The sequence below is a fragment of the Mirounga angustirostris genome, unplaced genomic scaffold, assembly GCF_029215605.1.
Source record: "Mirounga angustirostris isolate CCGP_5_RB_7025 unplaced genomic scaffold, mMirAng1.0.hap1 SCAF_15, whole genome shotgun sequence".
In the NCBI taxonomy this organism is placed as follows: Eukaryota; Metazoa; Chordata; class Mammalia; order Carnivora; family Phocidae; genus Mirounga; species Mirounga angustirostris.
In genome coordinates, this window is record NW_026991723.1 from 83,470,448 (window position 1) to 83,491,961 (window position 21,514).

At 43.2% G+C, this 21,514-nt stretch overlaps 1 protein-coding gene across 3 annotated transcripts in view; it reads right to left on the minus strand.

Annotated features, from left to right (window-relative positions):
* The window catches only part of NR6A1 (nuclear receptor subfamily 6 group A member 1), a 229,301-nt gene that overhangs the window by 7,615 nt on the left and 200,172 nt on the right, over window positions 1-21,514 (minus strand). For 2 of the 3 annotated variants that reach the window (XM_045883134.2, XM_064579872.1), the window contains 5 exons: window positions 20,462-20,517; window positions 12,908-13,062; window positions 10,893-11,120; window positions 9,290-9,544; window positions 1,370-1,491 (listed from right to left, as the gene is read on the minus strand). In XM_045883134.2, coding sequence (XP_045739090.1) covers window positions 1,370-1,491; window positions 9,290-9,544; window positions 10,893-11,120; window positions 12,908-13,062; window positions 20,462-20,517 — 816 coding nt within the window. The remainder of the gene's footprint in view (window positions 1-1,369; window positions 1,492-9,289; window positions 9,545-10,892; window positions 11,121-12,907; window positions 13,063-20,461; window positions 20,518-21,514) is intronic. The other variant, XM_045883135.3, reaches the window with a different exon arrangement.

Sequence of the window (21,514 nt, forward strand, 5' to 3'; positions counted from 1 at the left end):
TTGTCACTCTAGCTTTTTTCTATATAGATTTCTCTCTCTCTCATTTATTTATATATAAATGTATATGTGTATATATATAATGCATATGTGTGTATATATATACATGCACATACCAACTCCTTTTTATACATAGAATATAACTTACCTATATAATTTATATATAAAATAGGATATAAATATTCTCTATATAAATCTTACCCAGCCTTTGAGGCCCAGCTCAGATTTCTCCTCCAAGTAGCTGCTGCTGCTCCCCCCCAATCTGAGGTTCCAGTAATGTGTCAAGTGCCATTAGAGTGTGTACATCTTGAAGCCAGGGACCTGGGATCTATTTTATTTAATGTCTTTAATGTTCAACACAGTGCCTAATCTAGGGGAGGCACATGGAACAGCAGATAAATGAATGAAGATGAATGAATAGTGGAGAAGCAGCAGGAAGAGTAGTCAAAGAGGAGGGGCTCAGAAGTCTCTGAACTAGGAAACTCAATACAGTAACAGAGCAATTTCAATGTCACAGGAAGCAAGACACCCCAGTTCCACTGTGAGAACAGAGCACTCATATGCTACTTTGGAAAAAAGAGAATATAAATTCTCCATACTCCAGTAACTAGCAGCTACCAAGCACCACTTTGCAGGTAATATTCCACATAAACCACATCTAGCACTCTTCTAATTAAAAGCCATGCTCAATACATGTTGTGTGAGGTGTTTTTTTAAAAAATATTTTATTTATTTATTTGACAGAAAGATATAGTGAGAGAGGGAACACAAGCAGGGGGAGTGGGAGAGGGAGAATCAGGCTTCCCGCTGGGCGGGGAGCCCGATGCGGGGCTTGATCCCAGGACCCTGGGATCATGACCTGAGCCGAAGGCAGACACTTAATGACTGAGCCACCCAGGCGCCCCACATTGTGTGAGTTTTTGTATACCCCCCACTCTGCCCTGTAGAGGCCGTCAGAACCACTGCCAGCCTGTCATAGACGTCTTATCTCCAATAGTTTCATCAGTCACCCTGCTCTTCTTCAGCCACTGGTAAACTTGGTACATATTTTAAATGACGCATGTACTGTCCTTGGTGTCTGTGTTTAAATGCATTAAAACTGACTAAACAAAGCGAATCCTCTTCCTTTCTCTATGAGTTATAGAGACTGTGGCATTTAGGTTTGAAGAAAAAAATCCAAAGCATGCCCTGCGCTACAGAGGGGCAGGCTGAGGACAGCATAGGCCTTCTAGGATTGGTACCCACATGGTGTGACAGATTCTGTGCGACAGTCCTGAGGGCAAAGGGGTGGGAGGTGGGGTGTGAAACATGAGGGAAATTGCTCTCCGGCAAAAAAAAAAAAAATCCCCTTTTCTCACCTCCAGCTACTTACCTTGATTTAAGAAGTTAATTGCTTTCATGCAAGCATACTCCTCATTGCTGACCTTTAACTGATGGAACTTGTGATACAGGTAGATGAGCCGCTCGATCACCTCCATCCCTTCATCACTAAATCTGGGGAACAGACAGAGGTGTGAGTGGGCTCTGATACCAGTGGAGGTTAAAGAAGGGAAGAGACAGAGATCTCCTACAGCTCTTTAAGGCATCTAAGATAGAAACGAGCCTGAGCTTGGGGGAAATGGAATCCAGAACCATTATGAAGGACAGGTAGATCCATGGTTTATCTAGAGGCAAGGCAGCTCACACAAGCCGCTTTTTCTAAGGTCAGGTGGGGTCAATAAAATCTAAGTTCAAATCCAGCTCCAACATATGAAAGCTATAAGACCTTGGGAAAATCATTTGACCCCTCTAGCTTTGAGGTGATCTCTTTTGTAAAATAATAATGCTTGCCTGCTTGGGGTAACAAGGGCCAAAGGCGGTCTGAAATGTAAATGTGGAAAAATATGACATTATTAAGATACTGCTATTGTTGAGATGCAGTCTCCAGTATCAATGTCAGCTGCCATGGTGACTCTGAGCCTCTGCCATGGTGAAGAAAAAGCTGATGATTATATTTAGGTTTACTGTTTCCAGCGGGGCTGAGGTTATGCACAATGAGAAATTTTACTGGCATCCCTGACTTTAGCTAGGGAGGAAGGGAAACATTAACTGAACCTCCATGCCATGCCAGTCTCCGTGCTGGGCACTTTATGTGCATTTTCTCATTTAATTTTCTCAGCTCTATGGGCTATGTGAGATTATCATTACCACTGTATAGATGAGAAACTGAAGTTTAAAGAGCAGAGGGGACTGGTCCACAAGCACACAGCTAGTTGGTGGCAGAGCTAGAACTTGGAACCTAGGCTAACTTCCCAAGCCCTTGGTTTTCCCGATATCTAAGGGCATTATTATACTGTAGCAGATAAGACTCAATGAGGACCATGCTTCTTTCTTTGGATTAGATAGAAGTAAGCTCCTTGGGGAAAGACCAAGTTTCAGAAAAAGGAGCCCCAGGTTAGGGGACTAATACTCTGGGTCACAGTGGGGAATACCTCCATACCAGAGGTGGAGATATCACCAAACCAAGAAGGCTTTAAAAAGCTCAATGGGGAGGGGCGCCTGGGTGGTTCAGTTGGTTAAGCGACTGCCTTCGGCTCAGGTCATGATCCCGGAGTCCCGGGATCGAGTCCCGCATCGGGCTCCCTGCTCGGCGGGGAGCCTGCTTCTCCCTCTGACCCTCCCCCTTCTCATGCTCTATCTCATTCTCTCTCTCAAATAAATAAATAAAATCTTTAAAAAAAAAAAAAAAGCTCAATGGGGAAGCAAGCGTTTATAATAGCTGGGGTCAGGCTCAGTCCCCTTCTAGGAGTGGGCTAAGGAGAGTTCCAGGTAGGCCTTAGATACAGCTCAGTCAAGGAGAGAAGATGCTCAGCTCTGGGACTACTTCCCGGTGACATGTTCAGATCTGAGTACTGCAGCCCTATGCCAGGCAAGAAGTCCCTATCTGGGTAGGATCCTGAACACCTAGGGACGGACTACTGCTGTCTGGGCTCTACTGCCTTCTGCGTTGACTCTAAAGGCTTTGCAAAGGCTTGGCCTCTGGGCAAGCAGCACATTTTCTCTTCCTGGGGGGAAAGCCTCGCTCTGATTGGGGCCAGAGGCATCTGTGGCATCTGCACTTCTCAAGCACCAGGGGGAGCTACAGGAGCAGCTACCCATCGCTAGAGCCTGACCCCTTTGCCTCAAAGCCCCATCATGGCCTGGGGCTTCTTTCCTCCATTCGCTGATGTGAACAATGAGGGCTGACTCGATTTCTCTCTGTACCTGGCTCAATGGCTTTTACAACTTTATTAATACTTCCCCAAACTGGCTGATAGACAAATTTATACTGAATAACTACTATACTAACCTTATCTACCATTCTATCCTTTGTTGAGTGTTTGCTACTTGCCAGTTACTTTGTTAAATATTCAACACGTATTATTTCACAGGATACTCCCAATAAATCTACAAAATTGGTATTAGAGCCCTCTTCGTTCACATGTGGAAACAAAGCTCAGGGAGGTTATTTACTGTGCCCCTACTGCATTCTTACATTTTACCTTCCTGGCAACCTGTGAGATAAGTAAGATCACTGCACATTAGGGATGAGGAAGCAAAAGAAGAGCATCTTGCCTACCCCAAAGTTGCATAGCAAATAAGTGGCGGTGGGGTGGGGCCAAAGTTTAAACCCAGGTTTTCTAATTCCAAGCCTCTCGCTTTCTCAGCACTACAGTGTCTACTCCCTATCTTGTTCTTAACTGGTAACTGGGAAAGGCTACCTCATGCCACCACAGGGGACCTCAGGAGCTCTGTGTTCCCACAGCAACTCAGCCCAGGGCCCAACTCAGTCGGGTGTAGGGTTTGCTACAGTGCCTCCACAATGCTGAGACATGCGGGAGGCAGTGGGCCTGGGAGTGAAGAGCACTCATCACAGGACTCTGATGGCTACTTCTGTTCTTGAGAGGAAAAAGGTCTTGACTGAGAATTCCCTCTAGTATCTGCCTGGAGGGGTGGTGTGGGGAGGAAATGGGGTACAGCATCAAAAAGGAGGACGCAGGCAGAGCAGCAATGCCAGCATCTGTCTGTGGCCGAGCAGTGTAGCAAACAAAGATAACGTTCTCTCCCTTAATCAGCAACCGCTTGCCCCAAGTGCTCCCTCTGGCACTGCAGAACCTGCAGGTGTGTGGTTATCAGCCAGACCCCCAGCCAGCAGTGGTGAACTTACTGCTGGCTGAGTCTTGATGTGAGGGACACAAAGGAGCTCCCAAGTGCCTGGCGTGAGCATATGTCCCAAATCTGCCCTTTCTCTTAGGGACAGCACGTACCTTCTTTCCCACATTTCCTAGGACGGGCAACCATCATGGATCCCTGGCAGTGGTGGTGGGGGGGGGGGGCTGGCAGCCAGCCCAGTGCCCCCACTCAGTCTCCACAGCCCGACTGCAAAGCTTTCCTCCACACCCCGCATCCCACCCCTTGATAAACAAATTGTTCTCTGTTCCATGGGCCTGCTTTCTCCTGCAGCCGTGCCTCCTCCACATCTGCCCACTCCACAGTTCTAACGCCCCTGTATTCCCTGTCTGCAAATTATCAGCATTTAAAACCAGAGAGTTGGACAAACACACCCATTCTTCTTCGAGGTTCCCATTACACAAGCATGCTGGGACAAAGAAAACATTCCTGCCAGGATCCCCCAAACCACTGGACCATTCAGTCAGCAATTGAAGCTGACACTATGTAAGTTATGTCCTATTAAGGGGGCTGAGAGGCCTAGTCGTCTCTTTTTCATTCAGCTAAGTGCACCTACCCCCAGGAGCAGTCATCAGCTTTAAAGGAATTATCATCTCAGCACCCATGTAAACACTCCAAGATTGAAAGTAAGACTGCAACTCGAGGACACATTCCAGAAAAGCTGAACTTTTTGGAAGGCTAAGTAATTCAGCAGAGGGTAATAGTAAGGATTCTGGGCTTTAGAGCACAACAGATCTAGGTGAGGATCTCAACCTCATCTTTCTAGGTTTGTAGCCTTGAGTTTTTTCACCTCTCTGAACCTCATGCTCCTCATCTGTGGAACAAGGATAACAGTGCAGTTGCTTGGGGTGGTGGTGAGGACTAACCAAATGTCTGTAAAGCACTTGAGATGGAAGTTGGCACAATAAACAGTCCGTAATTGTTAGCTATTATCATTATTAATGGCATCATCATCATTGCTCCTGTTATCACAACAAAAAGAAAAGATTGTTTCTTGAACCTTACAGCTAGGGTGTGAGCAGAGAAGCTGGGAGGCAACCTTCCAGAGATCTGGCAGAAATGGAGCTAGTGTTCATGAGATAGAAGTGCCCATTAAAACCGATCTAGTGCAAGGCATCTTCTCTTGAGAGTGAAGGAGTCTTGATTAGGGCCAGGAGCAGTCACTGGCTGGTGCTACAATCTGCTTTAAATCAAATTCGCCCAGCTCACTGTCTGATAACAGCCTGATTAAGGAAAATGGGTACCATAAATTTGATTCAATATTTGAGAAAAGGAGGTGGTCATGTATCATCAGGGAAAAGCCTTTTCATGACAGCAGGAACTCACTTGCACTCAAGAGTCGTGAAATAGTAAAGGCATTTTGGGGGAGTAGGAGTAATGCAGGAGCAGGCAAGGTAGAAAAGAGCTATGGCCAATTACGGACTCCACACCCCAGTTTTTAGCAGGGTAAGGAATGCTTTACTCTGATGTACCTGATTCCAGAGGTCCTCATACTTCCTTTTCCTCTGACCTCTTGAGCTCTCAGGCTCATGCCTGATCAGGCTCAACAGACTCCAAACCAAACTCAGAGTGGCTCATCGCTTAGCCTGTTCTTCTCAGGCTCCATTATCTTGGCTAAGAGAATTGGCACTCACCTGCCTGGCAGCATCCCCAACTTCTGCCTCACTGAAGTCCCACTGACTATACCTCCTTGTTATCTCGTAACTCTGTGCAGCCCTCTCTATTCCCAGAGACACTGCTCTCTTATCCAGGCCTTGTTTTCTTTTACCTGGGTTATGGAAAAACCTCCTACCCAGCCACCATCCTCTAGTGTCGTCCATGCCAATCCATCTTGAGCTTTACAGCCACAGGGATCTTTCTAAAATGACACCCGACCATGTAATTGCTCCACATAAAAACATCTCATGATTTAATAGTATTTACATAATATAACCCAAATTCTTTTGATAGGCATTTAATGAATCTTTTTTTTTAAGATTTATTTATTTCCTTTAGAGAGAGAGAGTGCGCGTGTGTGTGCGAGCAGGGGGAGAGGGAGACAAGCAGATTCCCTGCTGAGTGGGGAGCCCAATGTGGGGCTCAATCCCAGGACCCTGAGACCATGACCAGAGCTGAAATCAAGAGTCGGGCGCTTAACCAACTGAGCCACCCAGGTGCCCCTAGACTGGCATTTGAACACCTTATGATCTGCCTTTTTTTTAATCTTTTTCTCCAGTCATTTCTCCCCTCATTTCTGTCTCTCAGATAAATTCTCTCTATACCCTAATCCATGGGATTGCTTTTGGTTCCCTGCACAAACCAACCACCCAGGATCTCTAACTTCTAGGACTTTATCTCCTGCCTTCCTATTCTCTATAATCTACCTAGAAAAACCCACTTCAAGATGCAGCTCAAATGTCTTTTTAAAAATTTTTTATTGTTATGTTAATCACCATACATTACATCATTAGTTTTTGATGTAGTGTTCCGTGATTCATTGTTGCAGCTCAAATGTCTTATCCTCTGGCAAGCATTACTTGATTATGCAAGTAGAGGTACTTACTCCCTTGGCTGTGCTTACACAGTCCCTCATATACCCCTCGATCTCCATCAGTATCCACCTGATTTATAGATTGTTATCTGTTTCTATTTGTCTCCCAATCCCCTAAGCCAAGAATAGGGGCTCTCACCTCAGAGTCAGAAACCATGTCTGCACCATCTCAATCCCAACTCCCCTCCCTCTGACACACACAACAGGGTCCTAGGTACATGGGCATGGAATCAGAACTAACGTGTTGAAGTTTAACTCGTTTTTCCCATGGAAGGATTCCATATGCTTCTTGCATGGAGCAGTAAGTCCTGACAATACATCTATTTCTTATCCTCAGAACTAATACATGTTCTAGAATCAGCATTGTTCAACAGAACTTTCTGAGATGATGGAGATGTCCTATATCTGCACTGTCCAATACAGTACCCACTAAGCACATGTGGCTAGTGAGCATGTGGAATGTGGCTAGTGCAAATGAGGACTGAATTTTTAATTTTATTTAATTTTAATTAACTTAAATTTAAAAAGTCACCTGAGGCTAGCAGTTAGTATATTGGACAGTGCAGCTCTACATTCTCCTAGGTAAGGAGACTTCCTAGAAATAAACATTCCCTCACTAATTTACTAGCCTCTGCCTTGCTCTTGGGGCTCAAGGGACTGGATACAGTGGGATGGGGTGCTTTATGAAGCTCAAAGCCACAAAGAACCCTGCATGGCCAATGATCCCTGCCTACCTGCAGAGGGCCTGGGAAAAGCCATCATTCTATAGGGATGAGCCCTATAGAATGAGACAGTAATATAAAATACCAAGCCCATAGGCCGACTTTGTAGACAGCCCCAGGCTGCATTGGTGGATTCCAGGCGAATAAAGAAGCCAGACTCATTGGGCCAGCTCTGCAAACCCTGACAATATTAAAACCTGCAGACTGCAATTCAAACACGCAGTTGGCCCAGAATGAAGGAGCTGGAGATAGGAATTTGATGGAAACAATGAATTAGAGGCTCAAACAGGGGGTTCGGTCATCTGCAAAATCAGATAGCTCTGTTTACAGGACAAAGTGTCAGCTGGGTTCAAAACTCTGAAGCCAGTAAGCATCACTGAAAAGGAAATATTAGAAAACCAGGGGAGAGTGTCAACATCCAGACTCCTCCCTCTGTCACCTGTGCAAAGGGCCCCTGAGGGTCTTGGAGCTTTACTTTCAGCCTCAGCCTAACACTTAGCCTGTCTTTATTCCATGGCAATTGGGTGACAGAGGAGAGGCACTTTGGTCCTGTGTAGAGAATTGTGGGGGCTAATACCCCATCTCCTCCAGTTTTCATTGATGGGGTACCTCTTCTCCCCTCTTTCTTGGTGTTCTGGAATCCCAGGACTTCCATTTTTAAAAACTGTTCAATAAAGGTGAATTACTGAAATTATTTAATGAAATTATTTAAATGTGATTTAAGCTTTATTTTTCACATGATAAATTAATAAGCCAGGAAAGTTGTATCAACAGATCACTTGTCCTGATTTTGGGGTTGTCACCATGTGCTCTAGGTCTTCAAAGTGAGTGAGGGGCGCCTGGGTGGCTCAGTCAGTTAAGCGTCTGCCTTCGGCTCAGGTCATGATCCCTGGGTCCTGGGATCGAGCCCTTCATCGGGCTCCCTGCTCAGCAGGAAGCCTGCTTCTCCCTCTTCCACTCCCCCTGCTTGTGTTCCCTCTCTCACTGTATCTCTCTCTGTCAAATAAATAAATAAAATCTTAACAAAAAAACACAAAGTGAGTGAGAGAAAGATCTGTGCTAGACAGGGAGATTAGGATCCTGGCCAAGTAGGATGAGAAGTTACACCAGAAAACACTGAAGAGAGCGGCTCGGTCTCTTAGCCCCATGCTCTTACCACCTCAGTGCATCTCAGATGCAGTCAAAGAGCCTAAGCTTTGACATTGGGCAGCCATAGGTTCAAATCGAGGCTCTGTGTTCAAACCCAAAACATTAAAGGGCAGATCTCTTTGAACTTCAGTTTTCTTATCCATAAAATAGGCGTAACAACATCTATAATGCTAGAGGCTATGAGAAAAGAATAAGACAGTAATATAAAATACCAAGCCCAGTGCCTGGCATATAGTAGGTACCACAGTGACTTCTAGATCTTGTTCTTGAATTGTAAACTGTAACTCAGAGCCTCTCACTTTATAGATGAAGTTTAGAGTTTAGGTTTTTGTTTTGCCCAGATACATTCTCTTATCTCAGTAATCCAGATGTGATAAAAAAAAAAATAATAGTGTAGCACTCCGCTAAGGCTCGCTGCACAGTATCATTTATTTTTCACAACTACCTTGTTGGGGAGGTACAGGTATTATCTATCCCATTTTATAAATTCAGAACGTAGGAATCAGAGACTTAACTATGGTTACAAAGCTAGTCAGTGGCAGAGTTACGGATTCAAAACCAGCCCTGTGTGTGGCTTTAATTCCTATCCTCTAAAGGGTCAGTGGGGGCACTCCATCCCCACTTTGCAGGGATGACGATGATTTGGTTGCTTGGGACTTCCTCCCCAGCCAACAACCCTTACCTGTGTAGTTCTTCATCAGAGGGTGAGTACTTGGCAGTGACATCAGCCAGCTCCCCAAAGATCTGTTTGCTATAAACGGTGAGGGAGGACAGCAGGATTAATTCCTGCCAGGTAGAGCTCAGGAGGCACGTGTAATCCTTGATTGAGAGCTCGCAGAAGAAAGGCAGTTTCTTGATCCAGGCAATCTGCCTAAAGAGCAGCTCATCAGCCAGGCGGCAAAGCAGGGCAAACAGCTCTGCCTGAGTCACAGCATACCTGTGGGTAGGGACAGTGAAAAATCACTTCCAGTGGCCAGAGGGGGAGGATGGGGGGGGGGGGGCAGAGGGAAAGGGTACTCCTAAGAGTAAAAAGGGTCTCTAGCAGTGGGCTCCTTGTCCTTGATCATGGGTCTCCAGCTCCATTCAATTGAGTCTAATGATAAAGGGGCAGGACTGGGGCCAGCAGCAAGCTCAGGGCTGGAGAGGTGGGTTTGGTGAGAAAAGGTTGTAGAAAGGAAAGGAGGCTTGGAAATTTGTGCAATTTATTAGGGAATATGACTTTTAATGTTGGTGTCCACTAGTGTTCCATGTGTTAGAGAAAATTCCATCACTCCTGCACTAGTTTTGGCAACGAGAGCTCCTGTAGGGCGGATCTGGTGCCCACCCAATACAGGGACTGGCACAGAAATGAGCCAGAGGCCATATGACTGAAAGAGAAGAGAACATGTTCAGAAGATTTTCCTGCTCTCATTGCACCCCCTGGTGGTGAGACTTCAGAAACTAAAGTTGCTCAGCCCCTGTAAGCTACTGCTGAATGGAAGGAACAGGGCATTTCTCATCTCTGGGCTGGATGAGACAGGGTCCCAGTTTTCTTTCTTTCAAGGCCCCTTGGCATGACTCATCTCCACACCCCCACACCCAGGTTTATAAAGATTTTGTGTGGCCTTCTTATAAGCAGATCTTTGAATTTCCTCTTCTAATATTGGAGACTAGCTTAAGAAATCTCAGGATATATCCTAGGGGGTCTAAGCTTGATAACAAACAGCCTATGCCTCAGGCCAAAGGAGTAATGGGTGCAGCAACTGGTGGGCCTAAAGGCTGAACTAGTATCTACTTAGTAGAGCTGACAGAGGATTGACAAGAGTATTCCTTCCACCTACTCAGGTCTGCACACAGCGCACATGGCACCAGGCTACCAATGGGACACACTGGCTAGGGATGCAGACAGTCCACAACCAGTTAGTGCCTTGAATGCCTTGTTAATGAGCCTGGACTTGATGTATAATTATTCCCAGAATTACAGCTCATCTCTGGCTCAGAGCCAGAGAAGCACTCAGACCACCTCAGGGCCTGGCTTACCTAGGCCCAAGCAGAAACAAAAGTCCTTTAATCCCAATTCCATAAGGATTGATAAACAGCCCCAACTCGGAAAAAAGATGCTCAAGAGAAAAACAAGGGACTGCTGACTTCAAAGATAAATACAGATTTTGTCCTCTGATGCTTGAGCCATTACTCAATATCCCCCCTTGACTCATTCCAAAGCCTAGGGTATTAGTAGCCAGGGATGAAGGTGGGTGTCGGGCAGGGATCATTTTGAAGTTGCAAGGGCTAAATGGGGTACTCACCCATCTTCAATCAACATGGGTGTGCCCAGTGGCTCCAGGTCCTCGGCTGACACCAGCTGGTGAATCAGACTGTATGACTGGGGATCCAGGCTGCGAGCTTGTGGGGGCAGGAGTGGCGAGTGGGCGGAATAGCTAAAAAGGTGCGGTATGTATTGATAGTGTGGAGGCACAGACATCCCCATGTACTGCTCCCTGAATGCCACGAATCCATTTAGTTCCACAGACCTACTGAAGAGAAAAGTCTCATGTCAAGCAGAACCATGGCAGGTCTACTGCCTGCTCAAGATGACTAAGGTGTTTTTTGGCCATGCAGTCTGTCCTCATCAGGGACATAATTAATGGTTACATGCATGTCTCCCCCACTAGACAGGGACTCTCTGCAGGTGTCTGTATGTGTGATTTATCATTGGACACCCAGGACCTGGCAAAATCGGTACTAAATAAAGAGTGGTTTAATAAATTCTTTGTATAGGTGTCACATTTGAAGAGATTTTAATGGATACTCACAGACTATGATCCACAAAGGTGGGGGTATATATTTTTTTACTGCTAGGAAAACTAAGGCATAGACAGGCTAAGGGCCTTGCCAGGCCATAAAACAAATCCAGCACCTAGCAAGGAATCTGACATGGAATCTGGCAAGGAATCTGGCAAGAACTCCCTAAACATTTAAAGGAAGGAACAAAAAAGGAACAATCAAACAAATAAAAGGTATAATAAAATACCAAGAGAAAGGCAGATTCTTATCTTCTTCCCTTTCCTGGAGAAATCTAACCATTCTGTCACCTAAAACAAAAATCCTCTGGCTTTACCTAGATGCGTTTCCTGTAACAGGAACTGACAAACTATAGCCTATGGCCCATTTGGTAAATGAAATTTTAATGGAACACAGCCACATTCATTCATTTACATAGTCTCTGGCTGCTTTTGCACTATGATGGTAGGGTTGAGTATTTGAGACCCAGACTGTGTGGCCTGCAAAGCCTAAAATATTTATTATCTGGCTTTTATAGAAAAAGTTCATCAATCCCTTTCCTATAAGAAAGATTTCTGCAAAAAGGAAATCTACCCTGGTAGCTGATGGCTACATTTTACACCTAATGACTAACTTAAGGTAACATTCTTGAACCAAGAGTCTCCAAGTTGGTATTCCATGATAGCAGCAAATTTAATTAGCTTAAAATTTTTCAGTTTCTTAAAATTTATAAAGTGAAAATCTTCACTCTTGCTGAGACAGAGAAATGAGAACTTCAATATAGTCAATGTGGTTTGTTTTATTTCCATGATAAATATGAGAAAAGAGCTACATTTAAAAATGGTATTCTGGGGGGCGCGTGGGTGGCTCAGATGGTTAAGCGTCTGCCTTCGGCTCAGGTCATGATCTCAGGGTCCTGGGATCAAGTCCCGCATTGGGCTCCCTGCTCGTTGGGAGCCTGCTCCTCCCTCTGCCTCTCTCTCTCTCTCATGAATAAATAAATAAAATCTTTAAAAAAAAAAAAAAAAAAAAAAGGTATTCTGGGGCGCCTGGGTGGCTCAGTTGGTTGGGCGACTGCCTTCGGCTCGGGTCATGGTCCTGGAGTCCCGGGATCGAGTCCCGCATCGGGCTCCCTGCTCGGCGGGGGGTCTGCTTCTCCCTCTGACCCTCCCCCCTCTCATGCTCTCTCTCTCTATCTCATTCTCTCTCAAATAAATAAATAAAATCTTTAAAAAATAAAAAAAAAATAAAAAATAAAAAATAAAAATGGTATTCTGTTAGGTAAAGAACGTATGGGCACAGACAGCAGCTGTATCACTTTATTAGCCTGCAGAAGAGACTGCTGACATTTTCAAGGTCTTTAGCAAAAAGTAGGCTGTGAAATGCTGCTTTGTGTCCTCCTGGCCCCTACCCCAAAGACTGAGGGAACAAGAGTACAATGGCTGAGACAGACTGGCCAGGAATACCCAGCCCAGACGGTCCTTGTGGGTCTACTCTTTGGGTGGTCCCTAGACGATGCTGGGTTTGCCTTGAAGCTCACCTGGAGGACAGTGTGGAGCCTGGTGAGGGCTGGTTGCTCTCTGAAGCCCTGTTCCCAGGGGAACTGTGGTCGCTGTCACCATGGTTGCTCCAGTGATTGGCCTCTTCCTCAAATTCCTGCCCAGACATGATCCTTTCGATCTCTTCCTCTGATATCTTTGACAAGGAATTGACACATGTTAGACTGGGTGCTTAGGATATCCTCTGTTCCTTCTTTAGGACCAAGAATTTATTTAAACCTCACAAAGATCCCCAGAACTCTCTAGAGAGACATCTAGATTCCCTCTCCTTCACCTCCATACTCCAGGGTCTCTCACTAACCTTAGGACAGCTCAGTTGCTTGTTTCCCAGCACCATAGCTCACTATGGCCTTCCTCTTGTCCGTTTACCCTCCTCTCAAGCCACAAAGCCTTCACGTTCTTCACGTTCTTCAACACTCTTTCTCTTTGAGTCTATTCTTCCCTACCCCTGAAACACCACTCTTCAAGAACAAACTCCTACTTGCCTTCTAAGACCCAATTCAAATGTCACCTTCTTTGTGAATCCTTCTATCACTACCTAGACAAAATTTTAGGTCCTTCTTCTATCCACTTCTAATTCTGTGTATTCTGAGATAGGCAGAATAGCACAGTGATTAAAAGGATGAATTCTAGAGTCAGACCACCTTTGTTCCAATACAGGCTCTGCTACTTTCTAGTTGTACAATCTTAGGCAAGTCATTTAAGTATTTGAACTTAAATTCAAAATCTGAACAAAAATTATTTGTGTGGTAGGGAAAATAATAGTATCCATCTCATGGGATTGTTGTGAGGATTAAATTAGTTAATACATTATCACATGGTTAGAAAAGGCCTTAACACATAGCAACAATTATGGAAAGTTGACAATATCTTCACCATCATTATTGTTATTTTTATAGCACTTATGGTAATGTATCATAAAAATACCCTCTATCAGACCTAAGGCTATGATAGAATCCAGAAAAAAGTACTCAAAGAATGCATGTTGGATAAATAAACAAATGTTCACTTATTAAGTACTGTCCATGAAACTTCACATGGATTTTCTTAGTAAGAAAGATATTCCCAAGCCTACAGAAGAAATAAGAAGAAATTTTAGCTCAGACAAGTGAACTGACTTGCCCAAGATCACACTGTATGCCCATGGGTCAGGAGGAGTTTGAGGAAGAGGCCAAAGTACCCAAGTATTCAGTCCATGGCTCTAGCTACCATCCCATAAAGGGAGTGAATAAATACATCTTCTATAAAGTGTTTAACCCAGAGTTGAAGCCTAACTGGCTAAACTCAGCAAAGAATGAGAGTGAATAGGAAGGAGTAAGGGCCAGATAAATTTTTATTTCTTGTTCCTATAGAAAGCCTGGGAGGACATTTTCTCTCAAGTCTGTCTGACTCAAACCTGCATGACTCTTTGTTCCAGCAGCCTGTGAAGAAACCTTGAGCTGCTCTGATCATAAATACAGGAGGCATTTAGAATTGGAAGCCAGCCAGCACATAGGACTTGGAGGGAACACAAGAAACATTTAACTGGTACAGAAGTTGAGTGATTGGTCTTAACAAACTTCTATTTGTATACTTAGAGGGGCAGTCTTTCTTTATTCAGTAACATGTAACAAAACAAACCTTTTCTCTTAGGGATCTTTAGAACACTGAAATCTCAGATTTAATAAGACATGTAAAGACAAAAGACGCCATCAAACTACAAGACATCTACTGAGACCCTGAGAAGCAGCCTCAGTGATGGTAGTGAGAGCAATACCAGAGCTTGGAGGGCATGAAAGTACTTGAGCTAGGTGAAAAGAACCAGTCCTGATAAGCCAGATTATTCCAGCTGGGAGCCAAAGTTGGACTGCATCTGTCTCTCCATATGGGTCCCAGAGGACACTGGGCAGTCACTGATGCATTAAGGGGATGGAACATATTAGGAGGGCTTGTATCTAGGTTCAGATCTCATCTGTCATTTCCTAACTGGGTGCTTACTGTTGGGCAAGTCACTCAAGTTCTCTGAACCTTAGTTCCCTCACACAGAAAATGAAGATAATACCACCCACTTAGTAGTTTGGGCTCCCTCTTAGGGTACAGAACTGAATCAGACAGACTTGAGGTTAATCTAAGATAAAGTGATGAAGTGCACAACAGGTACTCAATAAATCATAATTCTATCCCTAATTTTTAATTATAATTAAACATAGTTAAGAACTTGGGAGATCACAGCTCTCTCTTCTTAACACTACCTAAAAAAGTAAGAGACAAAAGGAAAATTATATGCTCAGTATCAAAAAGTCAAATACAATGACAGATGAAATAGGTTTCTCTGAGCATCAGCTCCCTCCACTCTAGAGAGAACATAAAGTCTAGAGACGTAAGCGACTGAAGATCCCTGCCATGGTGGGAGAAGGGTACTCAAAAGACACTGAGTAATGCTGAAGAAGGTTTTTCATTCAGGAAATGCTTAAGAATTCTTTCCAACAGATAAACTTTCTACTGCATCTAAATATAAAAAGAATGACTACAAATAAAGGCCATACATGAAAAGCCTACAGCTAACATTATACTCGATGAAAAACTAAAAGCTTTTTCTCTAAGATCAGGATCAAGGCAAAAATGTCCACTCTCACTATTTCTATTTAACACAGTAGGAAGTCCTAGCCATTGCAATTAGACATGTAAAAGAAATAAAAAGCATCTAAATCAGAAAGAAGTAAAATTATTTCAGTTCACAGATGACACGATCTTATGAATAGAAAACCAAAAAACTATTAGAACTAACAAAAGAATTCAGCAAAGTTTCAGGATACAAAAGCAACACAAAATCAGTTGCATTTTTATATACTAACAATGAATCTGGAAAAGAAATTAAGGAAACAATCTCAGTTACAACAGTATCAAAAAGAATAAGATACTTAGGAATAAACATAACTAAAAGGATGAAAGACTTGTACACTGCTGAAAGAAATTAAAGATATAAATAAATGGAAAGACATCCTCTGTTCACAGATTAAAAGACAATTACTGTTAAAATGTCCATACTATCCAAGTTGATCTACAGATTCAATGCAATCCTTATCAACATTCCAATGGCATTTTTTGCAGAAACAGAAAAAAACAATCACAAAACTCATATGGAAACCCAAAGAACCCCAAATCGCCAAAACAATCCTGACAAAGAACAACAAAGCTAGAGGCCTTACACTTCCTGGTTTCAAAACATATTAAAAGTTACAGTAATCAAAGCAGTATGGTACTGGCATAAGGACAGGCCTATAGACCAATGGAACAGAATAGAGAGCTCCAAAATAAACCCACACATATGTAGTCAACAGATCTTGACAAATCTGCCAAGACAACATAAGAATAGTCTCTTCAGGCGCCTGGGTGGCTCAGTTGTTGAGCATCTGCCTTCGGCTCAGGTCATGATCCCGGGGTCCTGGGATCGAGTCCCACATCGGGCTCCCTGCTCAGTGGGGAGCCTGCTTCTCCCTCTCCTTCTGTTGCTGCCCTTGCTTGTGCTCTCTCACCCTCTCTGTCAAATAAATAAGTAAAATCTTTAAAAAAAAAAAAAATAATAGTCTCTTCAACAAGTGTACTGGGAAAGCTAGATATTCATATGCACAAGAATAAAATTAGATTCTGTTCTTATACTTCATACAAAAATCAACTCAAAATGGATTAAAGACTTAAATGTAAGACCTGAAACTATAAAAGTCCTAAACGAAAACACAGAGAAAAAGCTTCTTGACATTGGCCTTGGCAATGATTTCTTGAGTATGATATCCAAAGTACAGGCAATAAAAGCAAAAACAGACAAATGGAATTACATCAAACTAAAAAGCTTCTGCAATGGGGCGCCTGGGTGGCTCAGTTGTTGAGCATCTGCCTTCGGCTCAGGTCATGATCCCGGGGTCCTGGGATCGAGCCCCGCATCGGGTTCCCTGCTCCACGGGAAGCCTGCTTCTCCCTCTCTCACTTCCCCTGCTTGTGTTCCCTCTCTCGCTGTGTCTCTCTCTGTCAAGTAGATGGATAAAATCTTTAAAAAAATAAAAAATAAAAAAAATAAAAAGCTTCTGCAAAGTAAACAATCAACAAAGTCAACAAGATCCTAGAGAATGAAAGAAAATATTTGCAAACCATTTATCTGATAAAGGTTAATACCCAAGAGATATAGGAAATTCCTACAACTCAACTGCAAAAACCCCAAATAACCTGATTTAAAAATGGGATGCCTGGGTGGCTCAGTAGGTTAAACGTTTGTCTTTAGCTCTCAGGTCATGATCCCAGGGTGATTGAGTCCCGCATTAGGCTCCTTGCTCAGAGGGGAGCCTGCTTCTCCCTCTGCCTGCCGTTCCCCCTGCTTGTGCTCTCTCTCTCTCAACCCTCTCTCTCTCTGACAAATAAAAAAATCTTAAAAAAAAATAAATAAAAGTGGGCAAAAGATTTGAAGAGACATACCAAAAAAAAACTTCTCCAAAGACATGTAAACAGCACAGCCAACATGTATATGAAAAGATGCTCAACATCACTAATCATCAGAAAAACACAAATCAAAACTATAATGAGGTATCACCTCACAACTATCCAGAATGCCATTATCAGAAAAAACAGAAAATAAGAAGTACCACAGAAGATGCAGAAAATTGGAACCCTTATGCAATGCTGGGTGGGGATGTAAAGTGGTGTGGCCACTATGGAAAACAGTATGGAGGTTTCTCAAAAAATTAAAAATAAAACTACCAAATGACCCAGTAATCCCACTTCTGAGTATTTATCCAAAAGAATTGAAACCAGGATCTCAAAGTGATATCTGCCCTCCTACATTCACTGCAGCATTATTCACAATGGCTAAGAGATGGAAACAACTTAAATATCCATTGATGGGTGAATGGATAAACAAAATATGGTATATACATACAATAGAATATTATTCAGCCTTAGAAATCCTGGCATATGCTACAATGTGGATGAGCCTTGAGGATATTACGCTAAGTCAAATAAGGAAGTCACAGAAGAACAAATACTGCATGATTCCACTTAAATGAGGTATCAAAAGTAGTCAAACTCTTAGAAAGGGAAAGTAGAATGGTGGTTGCCAGGGACTGGGAGAAGGGGAAATAAGGAGTTGTTGCTCAATGGGTATACAGTTTCAGTCATAAGATGAAAAGATTGTAGAGATCTGTACAAAAATGTACATATAGTAAATAATACTGTACCATATACTTAATTTGTTAAGGAGATAAATTTCATGTTACATGTTTTTTACTGTACACACACATAAGAACACATATGGGTATAGACCAAAATAAATTAATTTTTATTATAACATGAATAAAAATGTTTGATTTTTAAAAAAGAAATGAACACAGCACATACCCACAGCCTGAGTGAGTGCATATATGTGCTAGGAAATTCCCCATATTTCATCAGCATATGTCTCAAAACAACTATGAATTTCTGTCTTTCTCTCATTCCCTCACATTCAACTGGATAAATCCTATCAATTTTACCTATTAAATCTCTCTTGAACCTAATTCTCTCCCCTTCAAATTGTACTATCATTGTCCTACTTAAAACCACTATCTATATCTATCTATATCTCTATCTCTTGGCTGGACTTCTGTAAAACCCTTTAAACTGCTTTTTCTTTGCTCCCAGTTTCACGGACACCTACCCAGCTCTTCACAAACCATTTCTATTGCTAGAATGATCTTTCTTTTTTATTTTTATTTATTTGACAGAGAGAGAGAGAGAAAGAAAGCAGAAGCAGGGGGAGCGGCAGAGGGAAAAGGAGAAGCAGCTCCCCACTGAGCAGGGAGCCTGATGCAGGGCTCAATCCCAGAACCCTGGGATCATGACCTGAGCAAAAGGCAGACCGCTTAACCTACTGAGCCACCCAGGCACCCCTCTCTCTTTTTTTTAATTGTAATTTTATAATTTCTTTTTAAAAAGATTTATTTATTTATTTTAGAGAAAGAAAGAGAGCACATGGCGGGAGGCGGCGGGGAGAGGGAGAGAGAAAATCTCCAATAGACTCCCTGTTGAGTAAGGAGCCTGATGTGAGGCTTGATCCCATGACCCTGAGATCATGACCTGAGCCGAAATCAAGAGTGAGTCACTCAACCACTGAGCCACCCAGATGCCCCTAGAATGACCTTTTTAAACTGCAAATCTGACTGGGGCGCTTGGGTGGCTCAGTCCTTAAGCGTCTGCCTTCAGCTCAGGTCATGATCCCAGGGTCCTGAGATGGAGTCCCGCATCGGGCTCTGTGCTCAGCAGGGAGCCTGCTTCTCCCTCTCCCACTCCCCCTGCTTGTGTTCCCTCTCTCTCTGTGTCTGTGTCAAAAAAATAAATAAAATCTTTAATTTAAAATAAATAAATAAATAAATAAATAAATAAATAAATAAATAAATAAATAAATAAAATGCCAATCTGACCATGTGTCTCTCTCTACCTAGAAGCTTTTAGTAGTTGTCTCTTGGTCCACACCAATAATCCTTGAGGCATGGTCTTACTCACTAGTGTGCTGAGGGACTCACTTATTGGTCCATAAACAGATCCAATTTTCTACCTTTGTGAAGTTCTTCTGTTGGCAAGTAAGAACAAGTTGGCATAGGCTGGCCCTACAAAGGCTTTACCTAAGAAGTTATAATCAAAGATAGCTGAAGGCCGTTCTTTAGAGAACAGATTCCAAACTCAAGGAATCTGCCTTATCTTCTGCCACTCCACTACATGTGCCCAGCACTCCAGCCTGACTGCATCAACTTCCTATGATTCCTTAAAGATTCATCTCGTGGTCTTTTTAAAGTCTGTTCTGTCTAGCAGTAATAGAAGATATTTGGCTCCCCACCCCTTCCCAGCATAACTAATTCCTCCTTTTTCCTTCAAGACTCAGTTCAAACTTTGCCTTCTCTAGGAAGGCTTCCCTGAATGTCTTCAGTTCCCAACCACGGCTCCAATTAAAAAAAAAAGAAAAAGAAGAAGAAGTCCCTCCTTTCTGTACTCCCTGGGCATCCCCTGTTACCACTCACTATACTCTGATGTCTGTTTATACATCTGTCTCTCCCACTAGACTGAGTTCACAGTACAAAGGACCTGCCCACAGTAAGTACTTAAATATTTGTGAGACTGAATGGGTATTATCATTCCTACTCTACAAGTAAGGCAATGAACTTTCTGCTGATATATCTTTAGAGACATTGAACAACAAAGTAGTCTTAATGATTTCTGTCAGGCTAAGTTATCGACAACCTTGAGTGACTGACATAAAAAATCCTCTGGATGGTTTAGAACCAGAATTGGGTTCACTTCCTGTGAAATCCTTGGGAACAGTTAAGGGAATCACAAGAAGAGCTTTAATCATTATGTTACATATTTAAGATTTTCAAAGCACTTTCATAACCAGGCTCTAAAAGCAATTTTATGGGAATGAAAGCAAGATGGCTCCCCCCATCAGGAGATGAGAAGATCAAGGTAAGTAGCTACAGGAACACCAGAAGCACTGGGCTTCCAGGATGTATCACAAAAGACTGAGGCCTAGAACTCACCTGGACGGGCCCAATGCTCTTATTTCGGCCTCCAGGCATGCCATCTTCTCTGATTGCTGGAAGGAAACATAAGTCAAGACGGTCAAAAGCATACCCACAGAAATCTAGGCACAAAAAGAGAACAAACTTGGCCAAAAGCACGAGGTAATAATTGGTGAAATCAAGATCAAAACAGAGGTCTTTCTGGACCCGAAGTATATACTCTTTCCATTATTCTAGGCTACGTCATAGGCAACAGATACTTCTGGGCCCCCAGGGCAATGGACACATACTGCACACCCTGCATGCATTTAATATGCTCAGCAAAGGTGACAGCATTATTAATAGTCCTGTGCACAGTTACAAATATCCCACCAGGATGATGCATCTGAAGGCTTCAGTAAATTCAAAGAGAGGGATAGAAAGAATATTTCCATTTTTTTTTTTTAAAGATTTTTTTATTTATTCATTTGACAGAGACACAGCGAGAGAGGGAACACAAGCAGAGGGAGAGGGAGAGGGAGAAGCAGGCTTCCCGCCGAGCAGGGAGCCCGATGCGGGGCTCGATCCCAGGACTCCGGGATCATGACCTGAGCTGAAGGCAGACGCTTAATGACTGGGCCACCCAGGCGCCCCAAGAATATTTCCATTTTTAAAGAAAGTATTTTTTATTTCCAGGCTAAGTTTGAGTCTAATTTATAGGATGAGAAGAACAAATTTTTTTTTTAAAGATTTTATTTATTTATTCATGAGAGACAGAGAGAGAGAGAGGCAGAGGGAGAAGCAGGCTCCCAAGGAGCAGGGAGCCTGATGTGGGACTCGATCCCAGGACCCTGGGATCGTGACCTGAGCCGAAGGCAGACGCTTAACCATCTGAGCCACCCAGGCGCCCAAATTTTTTTTTTAATTAATCAAAATTTTGATCTGATTCGTTTCTCTCTATATAAGCAGTCAGTAAAGGGGTGCCTGGGTGGCTCAATCAGTTAAGCATCAGACTCTTGGTTTTGGCTCAGGGCATGATCTCAGGGTTGTGAGACTGAGCCCTGTGTAGGGTTCTGCACTGGATGTGAAGCC